Here is a 20,095-nt window from a genome sequence, read left to right as displayed (position 1 = left end):
CTCAGTTCCTTAACTTATTCAAATCTACCTAAAGCCTTTATACATCCTCCTCAAGGCTCCCCCTCCAATCTAGCCTCATCTCATCTGTAAACCCAGGAAAGAACACATTTTAATTCCCTCATCCAAATCAAATAAGTATGTTGTGAATAGCTGGGGCCACAGTATTGAACCCAATGGCACCTTGCCACTTCCTGAGCAACAGTCAGGAAAATATTTTATTCCTTCTCTGTTTCATGCCAGCCAACTGTATCTGTAACCACATCAGCAGCTTTACCACTTCCCCACATGCATACTAATCGCTAGGCAGGACTTAACTGAACACATTTGGTAAGTCACATACCATGCATATCCACTGGTTTTCTCTGAATCTATTCTGCCATTTACATTGCCAAAAATTCCAATAGATTTGTTAAGCATGATTTCCCTTTGACAAATCCATGTTGACATCTTCAGCTGCTCTCATATAACATCTTTATATAATGGAATCAATGTTATCCACTCCACCACATCAGGCTCTACTTTAACATTTTGTATCTACTTTTTTTCCCCCCAAGGATGGCTCTTCCAGGTGCTGCTGGATTTGTCTGTTGTGTTGCTCCCTCAATATGGGATCAACTCCCAACTGCTTACAAGTACAGTTGCAAGAAAGGGTTTGTGAACCCTTTGCAATTACCTGGTTTTCTGCATTAATTTCTCAAAGTGTGGTCTGATCCTAATCTAAGTCAAAATAATAGACAGACGCCCTCTGCCTGAACAAACAACACACAATTATACTTTTCATGTCTTTATTGAACAGTGAATTGAATTCTTTATTACTTACATCTTTCACATACATGAGTGAAAATCTTTACATTAGCATATCTGTCTGAATGTGCAATTTATAGTAATTTGTAATAAAATGTACAACAGGACAGTCAAAATAGCATAGACATACAATTGTATCTGCATGAATTAATCAGTCTGATAGCCTGGTGGAAGAAGCTGTCCTGGAGCCTGTTGGTCCTAGCTTTTATGCTGCGATACTGTTTCCCGGATGGTAGCAGCTGGAACAGTTAGTGGTTGGGGTGACTTGGCTCCCCAATGATCCTTTGGGCCCTTTTTACACACCTGTCACTGTAAATATTTAATTTGTTTAATCATTCACAGTCCAGGCTGGAAAACGTATGAATCCTTGTATTTAATAACTGCTACTAAAGGAGTTTTTACCAATAACCTCCACCAAATGTTTCTTATAGCTGCTGATCAGGCTTGCACAATGGTGAGGAGGCATTTTAGACCGTTCCTCCATACAGAACTGGTTCAGTTCATCAATATTTCTGGGATACCTTGCATGAACAGCCCTCTTCTGGTTATGCCACAACATTTCAATTGGGTTAAGGTCTGGACTCCGACTTGGCCATTCCAAAGCACGATTTTTCTTCTTTTTAAACCGCCTTCTGGATCATTACCTTGTTGCATCATCCAACTTCTATTAAGTGCCAGGAAATGGTCCACTACCCTATCATTCTCCTTAAATTGCCTTGATACAATTTTGAATTCATTGTTCCCTCGATGTCTGCAAGCTGTCCAGGCCCTGAGGTAGCAAAGCAGCCCTAATCCATGATGCCCCTTCCACCATGCTTCACAGTTGGGCTGAGGTCTTGGTAGTGCCTTTTCCCTCCAAACATAGTGGTGTGCATTTCTGCTAAAAAGTTCAACTTTTGGCTCATCTGTCCACAGAACATCCAGGTTGTCTTTTGCAAACTTGAGACGTGCAGCATGTTCTTTTTTTTTGGGAGAGCAGTGGTTTCATCCCTGGTGTCCTTCGTTGAACATCATTCATGCTCAGTCTTCTTCTCATAGTGGACAGAGACATTAGCAAGTTCTAGAGATCTCTGCAGGTCTTTTGCTGTTACCCTTGTGTTCTTCTTCATCTCCTTCAGCATTGCACATTGTGCTTTTGCAGTATCTTTGCAGGATGCCCGTTCCTACTGAGAGTAGCAACAGTACTGAGTTTCCTCCATTTGTAGACAATTTCTCTTACTGTGGACTGATGAACACTCAGGTCTTCAGAAATCTTTTTGTAGCCTTTTGCAGCTTCCAACTACAATTCCTCTTCCAAAATCCTCGAAGTTGTTTTGATCGAGTGATGGTGCACATAAACAGATCTTCCTCGTGAAAAGCAGGCTCTATCAATAAACCTGACGTGCGTCTTTTTAATAGGGCAGGGTACCTCTACAACTCGCACCTCATTGATTGGAACAGCCGAGTCCAAATAGCCTTTCTCTAGAAAGCATTACCCCAGAGGTTCACATACTTGTTTTGAACCTAGACTGTGATTGTTTAAATAGTGTATTCAGTGATTGATGAGGAAGTACAATTGTTGGTGTGTTATTAGTTTAGGCAGATTGTGTTTGTCTATTATTGTGACTTAGATAAAGATCAGATCACTGAGTAATTAATGCAGAAAACCAGGTAATTGAAAAGGGTTCACAAACTTTTTCTTCTAAGTGTATATTCCCAATGTCAGATGTGTTGTAAGTGTCGGGATGTTGCACTGATGTGTTCAAATTCAGTGCCTGGGCTGTTAAATGGTCACACCAGTTTCAACTTAGTGACAATGCTACAAGCTGTTCATACATTCAAAGGTAAACCACGTGGTTGTTCTGGTCAAGATTGGAACATATCTTCCCTTGAAGATGTTTCAATGACAATTTAAGAGTCATCATTATCAAGCTGCTGTTTCTTAAACATTTTTGATTATTAACTATATTGCTGCCATGGTCAGATACAAGCGTAGATCTTTTCATTAGCAGCTCAGGTTGCTGGATGATTAGTCTGATAACTGTAACACAGCCATTGCCAGTATCCTGCGGCTCCAGAGCATGAGTAAAGTTAGTGGATTTTCAGTTTCATGTTTATTATTACTGACCTGCCTCATGAAATGTGTTCTGGGGGACTAGTACAGTGTAATACATAAAAAATTATTTTTTTAAATTGATAGTAACTAGTGCACAGCCAGAGAGCATAAATAGTGAGGTACTGTTCACTGGCTCATTGAAATCTGAAGAGGAAGAAGCTGTTCCTAAAATGTTGAATGTGTGTCTTCAGCTCCTGTACTTCATCTCTGACGGTCGTAAATGAGAGGACTTGTCCTGGATGCTAGGGGTCCTAGATAATGGATGTCCACTTCTAAGGCATTGCCTTTTCATATGGGTGGTAGGAATGCATACTGTTTTTCCATGGTCTAGACATGTTTGAACATTATTGCAGCTGTATTTAACCTGTACAGATGGTACAAAACCTTTGAGAAACTATTAATGAACCAAATAATTAGAAAGGTACATGTAAAAGCATGCAAAAGTTTGGGCACCCCAGTCAAAATTTCTGTAACTGTGAATAGCTGAGCGAGTAAAAGATGAACTGATTTCCAAAAGGCATAAAGTTAAAGATGACATATTTCTTTAATATTTTAAGCAAGGAAACTTATTTCCATCTTTTACAGTTTCAAAATAACAAAAAGGAAAAGGGCCCAAAGCAAAGGTTTGGGCACCCTGCATGGTCAGTACTTAGTAACACCCCCTTTGGCAAGTATCGCAGCTTGTAATTGCTTTCTGTAGCCAGCTAAGATTCTTCCAATTCTTGTTTGGGGGATTTTCACCCATTCTTCCTTGCAAAAGGCTTCTACTTCTGTGAGCTTATTGGGCCGGCTTGTATGCACTGCTCTTTTGAGATCTTTCCACAAATTCTCGATGTTTAGGTCGGGGGACTGTGAGAGCCATGACAAAACCTTCACCTTGCGCCTCTTGAGGTAGTCCATTGTGGATTTTAAGGCGTGTTTATGATCATTATCCTGTTGTAGAAGCCATCCTCTTTTCACCTTCAGCTTTTTTTTTTACAGATGGTGTGATGTTTGCTTCCAGAATTTTCAGGTATTTAATTGAATTCATTCTTCCCTCTACCAGTGAAGTGTTCCCCATGCCACTGGTTGCAACACAAGCCCAAAGCATGATCAATCCACTCCCGTGCTTAACAGTTAGAGAGGGATTCTTTTTATGAAATACTGCACCCTTTTTTCTCCAAACATACCTTTGCTCATTGCAGCCAAAAAGTTCTATTTTAACTTCATCAGTTCACAGGACTTGTTTCCAAAATGCATCAGGCTTGTTTAGATGTTTCTTTGAACCTTCTGAATAGAACTTTTTGGCTGCATTGAGCAAAAGGTATGTTTGGAGAAAAAAGGGTGCAGAATTTCATGAAAAGAATCCCTCTCCAACTGTTAAGCACGGGGGTAGATCAATCATACTTTGGGCTTGTGTTGCAGCCAGTGGCACGTGGAACATTCTCTGGTAGAAGGAAGAATGAATTCAATTAAACAACAGCAACTTCTGGAAGCAAACATCACACCGTATATTTTTTAAAAAAAGCTGAAGATGAAAAGAGGATGGCTTCTACAACAGGATAATGATCCTAAAACACACCTCAAACTCCACAATGGACTACCTCAAGAGATGCAAGCTGAAGGTTTTGCCATGGCTCTCACAGTCCCCTGACCAAAACATCATCGAGAATCTGTGGATAGACCTCAAAAGAGCAGTGTGTGCAAGACGGCCCAAGAATCTCACAGAACTAGAAGCCTTTTGCAAGGAAGAATGGGCGAAAATCCTCCAAACAAGAATTGGAAGACTCGTAGCTGGCAACAGAAAGCGTTTACAAGCTGTGATATTTGCCAAAGGGGGTGTTACTAACTACTGCCACGCAGGGTGCCCAAACCTTTGCTTCGGGCCCTTTTCTGCTATTTTGAAACTGTAAAAGATGGAAATAAGTTTTCTTAAAATATTAAAGAAATGTGTCATCTTTAACTTTATGCCTTTTGGAAATCAGGTCATCTTTTACTCGCTTAGCTATTCACAGTAACAGAAATTTTGACCGGGGGTGCCCAAACTTTTGCATGCCACCGTAAAGGGCATATTGGCCCTTGTTGCAAACAAATTTTAATGCTGGAATTCTTTATTTCCAATATTCCAACAATTGCTAAGCTACCAAATTGTGCTCTGAACATAATCACAGAACTGGTAGAACTGGCTGGTAAACCTGCTAGAGAAAGGGCTCCCAAGCAGAAGTAGTCTTTCTCATATCAACATTGACTGTTGAATTTAAAGCAAACAAGGGACTTCTATTCAGAAGCAAAACAAGTGTCAAGTCATTGTTGGAAGATTTGGGAGTTTGAAACATAAGTGTGACGCTATTATTTGTTTGTTACTTTGGGAAAGTGTTGTGCACAGTCCTACACATGGTGGAAAAGCAATTGATGCTGACAGCCTGACTAATAGTCACAACAAAAGGAAGATTGGGAAAAGGTAACTGGCTAAATATTTCACAACTGAGAAGATTATTTGTTACAAATGAAATAGGATTTATATTTGAGTATAACTGCTCTATAAATGATAATATCAAAGCCTTATTTGTCAGTATTACTGTAGCTCAATAAATAGTTAATATTTATCTTGATGTAATCTCGACATGGCATTCACAGAATTTAGGATTATTCCATTACAGTTCATTAAGAATACAAGGAATAGGAAGAAAAATTTAGATAAATCAATATTTTCATTTTAATATAGACATGTAAAAGAAATTTCAGAATAAGCATGCATTATTATACAGCATCTGTAAACACGTTCTTGTAGAAGCCACAATTACAAAGATTTGAGTCATGGATTGTAAGTATTAAATTCATTCTTTAATGAAAGATAACTCCTGAAAATAAAGCCAAAAGGAAAAATATAAATTGAACGTGTTTACAAGGAACAGAAAATGACTGCCAAATATAACAGCGGAATTTACACAATGGCTTGCACCATCTTGGTATTGCTGTGTAACAGAGGAGAAAGACACATTGATTTTTTTTTAAAATGATTGTCATTCCTGATCATTTGTTTTGAGCTTAATGGCAGCAAGAACTGTTGAAGAGCAGTCCCCAAGAGCACTTGGTTTTAAACCACACCAGGAGCAGTTGGCTCAGAAAACAAAACGTATGCGTAAATGCAATAATACATTTTTTTTCTTTCCCTTCAGGAAGATTGATTTATCATCAGATCTGAGATGTTGACTGGATTGACAGCTAGGAACACAGGTAAAATTGGAAAAAAAAGTTTAGAACCATAATTCATCAAAAGAACGTATTAAAGATACATGGGGTGTTTGCTAATTTCCTCAGATCCATTAATGTCAAAAGCTCCCTTTATGGCAAGTAATATGATGACCAATACATTTGTAATATAATCTTCTATATGAAAATACATAGTCTACTCTGCATAGGTAATTGGTTTGTTGTCCTCAATCTTTTGCCCCTTGAACACCAACTTTATATATTCATATAATACTTTCATCTGCAGGCTTCAATCAGGCACAATAGTGTTTAACCTGGTAGGAATGCTAAAATACATTGTATACAGCAAAATTAAATTCCCTTTCCTGTGTAGAGGGCAAATCTAATATCTATTAAGCTTCTTCCCCTTGAGCAGAAAATATTTGTGTAAATCTTATGTTTTGCATAACTACAACAGCAAATTCATTAAAAAATTAAACTACATCTTAATTAAAAATTTAACATCTTACCCCTTTATACAGATTCAGTAGTACAGTAGGCAAACAAACATTCTTCATGAATGTGTGATCTGACAGTCCAGCACAATACAAGATAAGGCCTCATTAATTCACATTGGCAAGAAATTTACATCATACAATTATACCCATCTCTATAAAGATCGTAGCCTTTAACATTTTCAAAAAAGGATCATAATTATAATAAAAGGGAAAGCCATTTCTAAGTACTGGTCTTCCAGGTTACTTGCAGCAGCATCTGAAGCTTGGCAAGTTGTATCAAGTAGAGAATATAAAGTAGTTCATGGAGGCTGAACTACTTTCTTCAGTTTGTCTACCTCCAGCTGTAAACAATTAAATATTAATGTCACTGATGCAAAAATCTTGAAGATAATTAACATTAATTTGCAGTAAAATCTAAATGGATATTCTTCATTCATGCAGAAAATGAAAAGTTGGTAGGATATTCCACAATAAAGTTATCGGATATGCTTGGAGTATTGTGTACAGTTCTGGTCACCGAATTATAGGAAAGACGTCAATAAAATAGAGAGTACAGAGGAGGTTTACTAAAATGTTGCCTGGGTTTCATCTCCTAAGTTACAGAGAAAGGTTGAACAAATTAGGTCTTTATTCTTTGGAGTGTAGAAGGTTGAGGGGAGACTTGATAGAGGTGTTTAAAATTATGAGGGGGATTGATAGAGTTGATGTGGATAGGCTTTTCCACTGAGAGTGGGGGAGATTCAAACAAGAGGACATGAGATGAGAGTTAAAGGGCAAAAGTTTAGAGGTAACATGAGGGGGAACTTCTTTACTCAGAGTGGTGACTGCATGGAACGAGCTTCCAGCAGAAGTGGTTGAGGCAGGTTTGATGTTGTTGTTTAAAGTTAAATTGGATAGATATATGGACAGGAAGGGAATGGAGGGTTATGGACCGAGTGCAGGTCGGTGGGACTAGGTGAGAGTAGGAGCTCGGCATGGACTAGAAGGGCTGACATGGCCTGTTTCCGTGCTGTAATTGTTATATGGTTATATGCTGTAGTTAGAATTAAGCATTCTGTTCCATGCAGGGGGAGGATTGGGTTCAAGAGCCACAAGATAATTTTGCAACTCTATGAAACCCTGGTTAGACCAACTTGGAACATTTGAGCTCAGTTCTGTCATCTCATTATAGGAAGGATGTAGAAGCTTTAGAGAGGGTGCAGAGGAGATTTATCAGGATGCAGACTGGATTAGAGGCATTTCTTATGTGGATTGGTTGAGCGAACTAGGTGTTTTCTCTTTGGAGACAAGGAGAATGAGGTGACTTGATAGGTGTGTGCAAGCTAATAAGAGGCATAGATTGGTGGATAGCCAGAGTCTTTTTCCAAGGGCAGTAATGGCTAAGACTAGCAGAAATTTTAAAGATGATTGGAGGAAAGTACAGGGGGGAATATTCAAGGTAAGGTCTTTACATAGAGTGGTGAGTGCATGGAACATCCTGCCGGACAGTGGGGGAGGTACAGGCGGTTATATTAGGAGCATTTAACACTGAGAAAGGAATATAGATGATAGAAGAATGAAGAACTGTATAGGAGAAAAAGATTAGATTGATATTAGAGTAGGTCAAGAGGTTTGCACAACATACTATGCTGTTCTATGTACTTTAGGAAATGCAAAACCATTAATTATGCACTAGACTGATGAGTAGAACTCTAATTAGGTCAAGGTCATGTCCTTCAAATATAAGGTGTGAAAATCTGATGGATATTCAAAATTAAGAAGAATTTTACTAAATGCTTAATAAAAAAAGAATCTGAAATGACTAGCAGATATTTCTTCAGGAAGAATTGATATAACTTTTACAGCAAATCTGACTTTTAAAAGCAGAACTGGAGAAATCCTTAAAGAAAATTTGAAATGTGAATGAGACCAAGCATTAGTTCTATCACAAACAACAGGAATTCTGCAGATGCTGGAAATTCAAGCAACACACATCAAAGTTGCTAGTGAACGCAGCAGACCGGGCAGCACCTCTCTAGGAAGAGGTGCAGTCAACGTTTCAGGCCGGGACCCTTCGTCAGGACTAACTGAAGGAAGAGTGAGTAAGGGATTTGAAAGTTGGAGGGGGAGGGGGAGGGGGAGATCCAAAATGATAGGAGAAGACAGGAGGGGGAGGGATGGAGCCAAGAGCTGGACAGGTGATGGGCAAAAGGAATACCAGAGGATCATGGGACAGGAGCTCTGGGTCCCCCCCCCCCCACGCTTGTCTTTCTTCCCGGACCTCCTGTCCCATGATCCTCTCGTATCCCTTTTGCCAATCACCTGTCCAGCTCTTGGCTCCATCCCTCCCCCTCCTGTCTTCTCCTATCATTTTGGATCTCCCCCTCCCCCTCCAAATTTCAAATCCCTTACTCACTCTTCCTTCAGTTAGTCCTGACGAAGGGTCTCGGCCTGAAACGTCGACTGCACCTCTTCCTAGAGATGCTGCCCGGCCTGCTGCGTTCACCAGCAACTTTTATATTAGTTCTATCAGCAAACTACAGAAGGCACAAATGGTACGAATATTCACCTTTTGAATTATAAAACAATTGAACAGTAAAAATGCAGATCTTGTTCAGCAAAATAAATAGGATAACTAAATTAAATTAAATAGCAATAACAGAGGTTTCCTTGGGGCATGATAATCTGCATGGTTTTCACTTTTACCTGTAAGGAAATACGATGTTTCTTTTCTTCTTCAAATTCAAGCCTTAGCTCAATTAGTTCTTTTCTGTGGACAACAGATGAATGTCTTATTACTTCAGAAAACATTGGTGGTTCTTTTCCTCATCAGATATAATTAAACAGGCTTGCCTATCAAGTTTCAACCTCATTTGGTCAAATGTTCCAACCCTTAAGATTTGGAGGCAAGTCGGAATCAAGTTAAAAGCCCTCCAACTCATGGAAATGCCTGCATCTGAAGAGGTAAACGGATGAGAGCTGAAGCTAGCAATGCCAAAAATGTGAAATTAAAACAAAACTGCAATTATCAAGTTAAGTTGCATTTAGTTCTGTATTGGAACCTTGTGCTCTCCAATTTGCATTTGAACACCATTACAGTATAGTACTAGAACAATTTAGATAGCTCAGCAATAATCACATTCTTATTAACAAAAGCATCAAATCGTTCCTGCTTCATTGGAATTAATATGGAATGCAGGAAATCTCCAATCCATTTCCCACCAATTCCCCCAGGGATGCAGCTTCTTTTAAAGTAAATGCAGCAAACTCAAAGAACAAATTAAAAGTAACAAGATAAAAGGGATTTATTTTTGATGCCTTGTGGACTCTTATAAACACAAATGCTAAATAAGATGTATATAAGCTTACAATAAATGAGAATTACAAAGCTATTCATGTAATTGATTATTTGCAATGACTCCATAATTATTTGTCAATTTTAAGGTAATATATTGACATTAATATTTTGAAAGTTATCTTTATAAGAACTGAAATATTGAAGAACTTCTGGAAAAATAGTGAAATCTACCTAAAGTTATATTCCAAATGCTACAGTTCTTGATTCATGCTCATGTTCACATTTACTTAGCCATCCAGGCTCAACAGGAAGCTCAGAGACCTTGGCCTTGACCCTGCCTTGTGCAGCTGGACCCTGGACTTCCTGTCAGTTAGCCGGCAAGTGGTTAAGAATGGGCTCCCTTACCTCCGCCCCTCTGTCTCTCAACACAGGAGCCCCTCAGGGCTGTGTACCAAGTCCCCTCCTTTACTCCCTGTATACCCGTGACTGCGTCGCCACCCACAGCTCTAATCTGCTAATTAAATTTGCCGATGACACTACATTGATTAGCCTAATCTCATACAATAACGAGATGGCCTACAGGGAAGAAGTCAACTCTCTGACATAGTGGTGTGAAGAAAACAACCTCTCCCTCAATGTCACAAAAACAAAGGAACTGGTTGTGGACTACAGGAAGGATGGAGATGGGCTAACCCCTATTGACATCAATGGATCTGGGGTTGAGAGGGTAAACAGCCTTAAATTTCTTGGCATCCACATCACTGAAGACCTCACGTGGTTGAGACACGCCAGCTGTGTGGTGAAAAAGGCACAACAGCACCTCTTTCACCTCAGGCGGTTGAGGAAGTTTGGTATGGGCCCCCAAATCTTAAGAACTTTTCTACAGGGGCACAATTGAGAGCATCCTGATTGGCTGCATCACTGCCTGGTAAGGGAACTGTACTTCCCTTAATCGCAGGACTCTGCAGAGAGTGGTACAGACAACCCAGCTCATCTGTGAATGTGAACTTCCCATGATTCAGAACATTTACAAAGACAGGTGTGAGAAAAGGGCCCAAAGGATCATTGGAGACCCGAGTCACCCCAACCACAAACTGTTCCAGCTGATACTTTCTGGGAAACGGTACCGCAGCATAAAAGCCAGGACCAACAGGCTCCGGGACAGCTTCTTCCACCAGGCCATCAGACTGTTTAACTCATGTTGATTTGAGTGTATTTCTATGTTACATTGACTGTTCTATTTATTATAAATTACTATAATTGCACATTTAGACAGATATAACGTAAAGATTTTTACATCCTAAAGGATGTAAGAAAAAGTCAATTCAAAAATTCAGTGGCTCAGTTGTGCAACACTATGGTGTTATTGAAGTATTGCTAAGTATTCATTCGGGTTGAGCTGTGAACAACCATCATATAAAACATAATTTCCTAATCCAACAGTAACAATAGTTGTAAATCGTAAATCGTAAACCCGAGAAAATCTGCAACAGAAAATGCTGGAGGAACTCAGCAGGTCAGACGGCATCTATGGAAATAGAGAAAACAGTCAATGTTTCAGCTTCAGGACTGAACTACAACTTCAAGACTACCTACAATAGCAGGTAAGGGTGACAAGTACTTTTGGCTACCTACTCACCCTAATGATCTAGAAGGAAGGATTCATGAAGGTGAAAACATGAATGAATAAAAAACAAAGGTAATAAATATACACCAAAAAATAAATTATATTTGCTCTTAATAATTTCAATGAATGCAAAAGATTACTTGTGCTGAATCTTCAGTGTCTCAACCAAAGCCATCAGGTCGGCTATTTGAGCCTTAATGTCTTCTATGGTAGTCTTGCCCCTATCATCTACTTCAGTTATCTCCTTCACCTCAGTAGCATTCATTATTCCAGTATTTTGTTTGAACGATGGCTGAAACACAGTGGAAGTATATGTAATGAATTGGATAAATATGAAGATTTCAGAGACATTCTGAATTAGCATTAGCATTGTTTACTAATCATTGACTGCATAAGTCTCTCCATTTTGAACAATATACTTCAATAGCTTGCTATAATTATATGTCAAAATAGAAATAATTTGGAAGATGTGTAGCTTGGGTGGTTGATGGTTGGGTTGAGTTGTTCTCCGATCTTGGCAATTTACTTGTAAATGTTTTGTCACCATGCGAGGAGACCTTGCTGTTAATTGTGTATCCTCCGAACGCTTGGCCTTTATATACTTTCCAATGAGCTGAGTGGTCGTCATTTCGGAAACCCAGTTGTAGACCTTGATCCCATTTGAGCAGATGTGGGCAAAATTTCAGACCACAATGTATAAAATGCGACACACGGCCAATTAGCAATGAGACTTCCTCCCTACATCACAATTGACTTTCTGAAATGACAGCCAATTCTGATTGAAAAATTTATAAAGACCAAGCATTCAGAGAACACACCACAATCAACAGCGCACTGACCATGTCTCCTCTTGTGGCGACGAAACACTCGCAAGTAAATTGCCAAGATCGAAGAACAACTCATCCCAACCGTATGTCAAAAATCTTTGATATGTTACACAACAAATGTTTGATAACTAAAATAAATTGAATAACGCTGTACAATGAACTTCAATCAAAGGCATGGCCTTCAATATTCCTTAAAAGGATAAATAACTTGAGTACGCAACTCTGTGCATCACAATGTTCCAAATGTGTTACATATTGCCCAAGTTTACAAGTGTTAGGTCACTATACAGAAACCCAAATACGTTTATCTTTTATATATCAATCACACTGCATCAGAAAATCATATCTTTCCAATATGCTGAGCTAAACTAGTGATTTGCAGTTATGCCATGCTACATATTTGCAAAAACTAAATACATACCTTTTTAATAATTTCTGAAGGCTTTGGTTTGGCAGTTTCTTCTTCATCTTCCTTGAAAGATTTAGCTTTTTTATCTAAATGACTTTCACCTGAAATCTGTCAAAGTTTAAGATGTTAAAAGAAATCTGCTTGAAAACTATTATGATACTCAGCTTTGTTTCTCATTGACTTTCAAAGAAACCATGTTTACTTTTTAGTTACACTCAAGTGAGGAATACACTAAAGAAAACAGGACTATTCTCCAGCAAAGCTACTAATTGGTTCTCACAAATATACTCAAGTCTAGATCTAAAAGTTAATGCTTGTGAAAAACAGTGATTCAATTGGAAATGCAATAGTAGTTTTTTTTTGGTGAATCTGGCACTGATTTCTCTATCTGGTGAGCCATCACTACAAATGACACTGCTGAGATACTTGAATTCTCCCACTGTTCTAAGTCTTGTTCCCTCGATAGTGATAGAGGGGCTGGTAACAGCTGATCCAGGAGTAGGTCAAGATAGGACTTCTATCTTGCTTAGGCTGCGGGTAACACCAAAGAGATGTGCGGCTTTGGCAAATTTGTTGACGATCAGCTGAAGGTCAGACTCAGTAAAAGCCGTCACAGCACAGTCATTGGCGTAGGGGGCTTCAAGTTTGAGTTTCTTGACTATTTTGGTTCTGGCAATCTGATAATGCAGGTCGAGGAGTGATCCATCAACTCTGTACTTCAGGTAGACTCCACGTTCAGTGCCTTTGATTGCGTGGTTCAGCACATAAGTGAAAAGCAGGTTGAAAAGCACAGGGACCTGCATGCACCCTTGCTCCACTCTGTTTTGAATATTGAGTGCTTTTTCTTTTGTCTATTTGGGAGGTTGCTGGAGATGGGAGTTTAGAATAATGATACTGAAAAATATTGATGTTTCTGACCACCATTTAGGGAATCAAGTCATAAACACTGTGTGCCTGCTGTTGCCATGTAAGTTTTAGTTTAATGGCTTATCATCCAGGATTTAAAAAAAAATTAAGTTTCATAAAATTACAACCACCTTCCTAAGTCTTATTGGTTCAAATAGAGAAAAAAACTGTCAAAAGGATACAAAAAAAGCCTTAGACTCCATGAATTCCCACACAACTCTTGAAAAGCTTAAGTTTAATTATCATTGAGGCATATATGAATACAGACAAATGAAACAGTGTTCCTCCTGCATCAAGGCAAACATAACTCAAATCCCCAAGCGACATATCCTGTAGATTGATGGAGCGTGAATGTTGTCAGCAAGAGCTGACAAGGAAAACGTCCAAGACAATCACTCGCTGTTATAATGCACACTGCCTTCATGCACCGATTCCGACGGCTTTTCGTAGCATGCAGCAGCACAGTCCGCACCAAGCCCAGCTCCTCCACAAACAAGCGACCCACTGATGAGGTAGGCCGGCAGCACTTGGAGTTACCAAAATCCAGCAGTGTCTTGTGTTTGTTTTTTTTTAAAAAAAAAGCAAGCTTAAAAAGGCAAGAACATCTCCGGAGAGGCTGCTGCAACCATCTTGCTGGAAGTGGAACAACTTATTTTAATAATTTTTGTCAGCTCATTCTTGTTTCCATGATCTTGCTAGTAACTGTTTTCAGATCTTTGAAGTGCGGCCTTATTTACTACCTCAGCCTCAATTTTTTTTATCATGCTATAACCAAACTTCTTCCATGCAAACCTTAGCTCTCAGTTTTTCCCTTTCCCTCTGGCTACTCCTTACCCATTCTATCTTAAGGCTGCTGGAACCAATGAGACAATCCACAGATGTACAACTTTGTGGCCCAGATTTGTGCTATGTTTTCCTGATGCTGCGTGCTCTTTGTGACATGTACAAGTTTACAGCTCCTCAATGTTTCTAGCAAACTGGCATTTATTGCAGAGAGGTCATCATGTATTTTACTGAGGCTACATAACCAAATTTCATTATCCCTTAGTCTAACATTTCAAAGTGACAGCTAGTCAGTAACAATCAAGAACTGTCAACTCTTCCTTTCCTGTTGCATCAGTAACTTGGCACAGACCCCAAAGTGAACTCGTGGCTGCCCTACTTTTATGGCCCAATATCCCATGAAGTCACTGGGAATTGTACTAATAACTCTGTACAGGTATAAACAAATTAAACAGTTAAATAACATTCTGCTGATCAAAAAGATAGGTTGACTAACCATAAAAACGCTGGGAGGCCTTCTCCCTGGCAATCTTGGCCTGCTAGCTGTTGGGTGTGTGAGCTTCTCACTAGAGGATTCTACAGTGTCAAAACTGATGAGATCTGAAATAGAAACAACATCTGTTATATTATAATTTATAAAGTACAGCAAATTCTTCTGAAAAGGACCTGCTATGCCAATATTTTTTTAAAATTGGCATTAAAATAGCAATCAAATATTTAGCACAGAATGTTACAAGATAAAATTTGACTTAGTGAAATAGTTGAACTAGAACTACTATTCAAATTGTACTGAGGTCAAAAGAGTTCAGAGCTTTAATTACCTCGGAGTGAACATCACCAATAGCCTGTCATGCTCCAACCATGTAAATACCATGACCAAAAAAATGTAACAATGCCTCTACTTCCTGAGGAGACTAAAGAAATTTGGCATGTCCACCTCGACCCTCACCAGTAATTACAGATGCACCACAGAAAGCATCCTATTGGGATACATCACAGCTTATTATGGCGATAGAAAAGAATTGTGGCTGCAACTCAGCATATCACAGAAACCCACCAAATTTCCTCACCTCCGTGAACTGTCTGCACCAGCGGCTTCCAGACTTTTTTCTTTCTTTCTCAATTTTTTTTTATTATGTTTCGAATTGATAAACATAACAATGATAATGATACAAAGAGATCTGGATTACATTAATAACCGTTAATGTATACAGACACAGACTCTGAGTAACATGTAGTTTAAGACTCCCAATCCCTTAATAACTGAACATGAAAAAGATTCAAAAAAATTTTGTACAAAGAAAGAATCCCCCTACACTTTTTAAAAAAAAACAAAACAAAGGCTGGGCTGCCATGTTTCATCGGTTAAAATCATTATCTGTCATTAACTCTGCTCCTCTATACACACACAAAAAGCTATTGAAAAGGATTTGGAAAAGGTCAGCTTACATCAGATGAAAATGTTGAATAAATGGCCTCCAAGTTTCTTCAAATTTAACCGAAGAATCGATGGTACCGCTCCCAATTTTTTCAAAGTTTAAACATGTTATAGTTTGGGAAAACCATTGAAATGTAGTAGGGGGATTAGAATCTTTCCATTTAAATAAAATGGATCTTCTGGCTATTAATGTAACAAATGCAATCAAACAGCAAGCTGAAGGGGACAAATGATTATAGTCCATCACTGGTAATCCAAATATTGCAGTAATAGGATGAGGTTGGAAATCAATAGGCAAAACTACTAAAATAACATCAAAAGTGTCTTTCCAATATTTTTCCAAAGAAGGCAAGACCAGAACATATGTGACAAGGAAGCTACCTCAGAATTACATCTGTCGCAGACAGGATTTATATGGCAATAAAAACGAGCTAACTTATCCTTGAACATATGGTCCCTATGAACCACAGTAAATTGTATCAAAGCGTGTCTGGCACACATTGAAGAAGTGTTAACTAGTTGGAGAATTTTCTCCCATTTCTCTATAGGTAAAGATACCTGAAGTTCTCTTTCCCATTCATTCTTAATTTTATCAGATGTACCTAGACATATTTTCGTTATTAAATCATAAATAATTGCTATTACACTCTTCTGATTGGGATTTAAACTTAAAATTTTTTCTGTAATTTCAGTTTGATGTGGTATCGGAAAAGTAGGTAAAATAACATTCAAAAAGTTTCTAATCTGTAAATATCAGAAAAAAATGTGATCCAGGCAAATTATATTTTTTAGACAACTGTTCAAAAGACATGAGACAATTATCCATGAATAAATCACGAAAACATGTTATTCTCTTCGTTTTCAATAAAAGAAAAGCTTGATCAGTTCTGGATGGTTGGAAAAAAAATTGAATAGGACTTGATAGGATAAATTTATTCAATCCAAAATATTTATGAAATTGAAACCATATTTGTATTGTATGTTTAATTATTGGATTAATTGTTTGTTTATTCAGTTTAGTAAGTGCAAAGGGAAGCGAAGCCCCTAAAATAGAAGCCAATGAGAACCCCTGTACAGACTCACACTCGAGGTTCACCCATCGTGGACACTGAATTTCATCCAAATCTTGAGTCCAAAATGTTAGATATCGAATATTAATTGCCCAATAATAGAATCTAAAGTTCGGCAATGCCAAACTGCCATCCTTTTCTGATTTCTGTAAATATTTCTTACTTAACCTAGGATTTTTATTCTGCCAAATATGAATACGTTTTAGAACCAACAATATCAAAAAAGGATTTAGAGATGAAGACTGGTACCGCCTGAAATAGATACAGAAATTTAGGTAAAATAGCCATCTTAATAGCATTAGTTCGGCCAATCAATGCAAATGACAACGGGGACCATTTCGTAACATGATCAATTAAGGGTAAAAAAAGTCCTTATGTTTCTTAGTAATTTTAACACCCAAATAAGTAAAACAAATAGTCAGTAACCAGTCTAAATGGTGATTCTCTATAGATTGGAACTTGCATATTTAATGGGAAAAGCTCACACTTATTAACCATATAACAATTACAGAACGGAAACAGACCATCTCGGCCCTTCTAGTCCGTGCCGAACTCTTACTCCCACCTAGTCCCACCGACCCGCACTCAGCCCATAACCCTCCATTCCTTTCCTGACCATATAGCTATCCAAATTAACTTTAAATGACAACGTCTAACCTGCCTCAACCTCTTCTGCTGGAAGCTCGTTCCACACAGCTACCACTCTCTGAGTAAAGAAATTCCCCCTCATGTTACCCCTAAACTTTTGCCCTTTAACTCTCAACCCATGTCCTCTTGTCTGAATCTCCCCCACTCTTAATGGAAAACACCTATCCACGTCAACTCTATCTATCCCCCTCATGATTTTAAATACCTCTATCAAGACCCCCCTCAACCTTCTACGCCCCAAAGAATAAAGACCCAACCCGATCAACCTTTCAAATTTGGTGACCAAAACTGTACACAATACTCCAAATTTGGCCTTACCAATGCCTTGTACAATTTCAACATTACATCCCAACTCCTATACTCAATGCTCTGATTTATAAAGGCCAGCATACCAAAAGCTTTCTTCACCACCTTATCCACATGAGATTCCACCTTCAGGGAACTATGCACCATTATTCCTAGATCACTCTGTTCTACTGCATTCTTCAATGCCTTACCATTTACCATGTATTTCCTATTTTGATTAGTCCTACCAAAATGTCGCACCTCACATTTATCAGCATTAAACTCCATCTGCCATCTTTCAGCCCACTCTTCTAACTGGCCTAAATCTCTCTACGAGCTTTGAAAACCTACTTCATTATCCACAGCTCCACCTACATCTGCATACTTACTAATCCAATTTACCACCCCATCATCCAGATCATTAACATATATGACAAACAACATTGGACCCAGTACAGATCCCTGAGGCACACCACTAGTCACTGGCCTCCAATCTGACAAACAGTAATCCACCACTACTCTCTGGCTTCTCCCATCCAGCCACTGCTGAATCCATTTTACCACTTCAATACTAATACCTAATGACTGAACCTTCCTAACTAACCTTCTGTGTGGAACCTTGTCAAAGGCCTTACTGAGGTCCATATAGACAACATCCATCGCTTTCCTAGTAACCTATTCAAAAAATTCAATAAGATTTGTCAAACATGACCTTCCACACACAAATCCACGTTGACTGTTCCTAATCAGACCCTGTCTATCCAGATAATTATATATACCATCTCTAAGAACACTCTTATAACCAGAAAAACTACTTAACTGAGCAAGTATTGATATTACTGCAGGGATGGATTTCTCTGGGTTAGAGATATATAGTAACAGGTCATCTGCATATAGTGATACCTTACACGTCCCATCCCCACGAATAATGCCAAATATATTGGGTGAATCACGAAGAGCGATTGCCAAGGGCTCCAAGGCAATATCAAATAGTAAAGGGCTTAAAGGACAGCCCTGTCTAGTACCTCAAAAAAGCCTAAAAAGGAGGGATCTCTGATTATTGGTAAGTACAGAAGCCAAAGGTGTCAATTTAATCTATTTAATATATCAATTTAATCCAAGATATAAATTTTGGGCTAAAATTATATTTCTCAAACGTGTTAAATAAATATTCACATTCAACTATCAAATGCCTTCTCGGCGTCAAGCGAAATAACACATTCTGGAGTTCTATATGAAGAAGTACATACAATGTTCATTAACCCCCTAACATTAAAATACGAATAACCATTTTTAACAAATCCTGCCTGGTCATTAGAGACAATTTGTGGCAATACATTTTCCAATCTAATTGCCAATATTTTGGAAAAGATTTTGGAGTCTACATTCAATAAGGATATAGGTCTATAATGATGCACATTCAGTGGGATCTTTATCTTTTTTAGGAATTAAAGAAATAGGTGCTTCATAAAAGGATTGTGGTAATTTACCTACAAATAAGGCATCCTTAAAGATTCTACATAACCAAGGAGAAAGTAGATTTGAAAAAGATTTTTAAAATTCTACTGTACACCCATCCAGACCAAGTGCTTTACCAGAATTCATCAAAGAAATTGCTTTCTTTATTTCTTCTCCCGGAATGGGTGCATCTAGTGCTAAATGTTCATTAAGTGGTAATTTCAGAATATTCAATTCCTTTACAAATTCATGCATTATGTTAGAGTTGTCAGGAAATTCTGATTGGTATAAAGAGGTATAGAATTCTCGAAAAGATTATTAATTTCGTCATGGTCAACTGTCAAAATACCATCCCGTTTACGAACTTTAATAATCTTTCAATTGGTTGACCAGTAATTTACCCGATTTATCACCAGGTATTTATCTAAAATTGACTCTTAGTCTTAAGTAATTGATTTTCAATCGGGGATGTTAATAACAAACTGTGTTGCATCTAAAGTTCAACTCTCTTTTTATAAAGCTGTAGATTAGGAGCAAACAGAATATTTTTCTTTTATCAATCCAGCCTTTTTTTTTTGCCATGAGCCAATACTGTTAAGCAAGGGGTCTGTGGGCCCAGGTTGGGAATCTCACTACCTCAGAAGCCAGCCACATAATCAAAGACCCCACGCACCCCAGATATTCTCTTCTCCCTGCTCCCATTGGGTAGAAGATACAAAAGGTTGAATGCCCATACTTCTAGGCTCAAGGACAGCTTCCATGTTGTTGTAACGGTCCCC

At 38.4% G+C, this 20,095-nt stretch overlaps 1 protein-coding gene across 2 annotated transcripts in view; it reads right to left on the bottom strand.

Annotated features, from left to right (window-relative positions):
- Nucleotides 1-4,935: 4,935 nt before the first annotated feature.
- cd2ap (CD2-associated protein) overlaps nucleotides 4,936-20,095 on the bottom strand; it is a 253,762-nt gene continuing 238,602 nt past the window's right edge. Inside the window, exons 14-18 of one of the 2 annotated variants that reach the window (XM_063034884.1) lie at nucleotides 14,914-15,017; nucleotides 12,741-12,836; nucleotides 11,633-11,784; nucleotides 9,274-9,337; nucleotides 4,936-6,929 (exon numbers count right to left, since the gene is read on the bottom strand). In XM_063034884.1, coding sequence (XP_062890954.1) covers nucleotides 6,888-6,929; nucleotides 9,274-9,337; nucleotides 11,633-11,784; nucleotides 12,741-12,836; nucleotides 14,914-15,017 — 458 coding nt within the window. In that variant the 3' untranslated portion in view covers nucleotides 4,936-6,887. The remainder of the gene's footprint in view (nucleotides 6,930-9,273; nucleotides 9,338-11,632; nucleotides 11,785-12,740; nucleotides 12,837-14,913; nucleotides 15,018-20,095) is intronic. The other variant, XM_063034875.1, reaches the window with a different exon arrangement.

This window comes from Mobula hypostoma, chromosome 2, assembly GCF_963921235.1.
Source record: "Mobula hypostoma chromosome 2, sMobHyp1.1, whole genome shotgun sequence".
In the NCBI taxonomy this organism is placed as follows: Eukaryota; Metazoa; Chordata; class Chondrichthyes; order Myliobatiformes; family Myliobatidae; genus Mobula; species Mobula hypostoma.
This window is presented reverse-complemented; position numbering and strand designations above follow the sequence as displayed.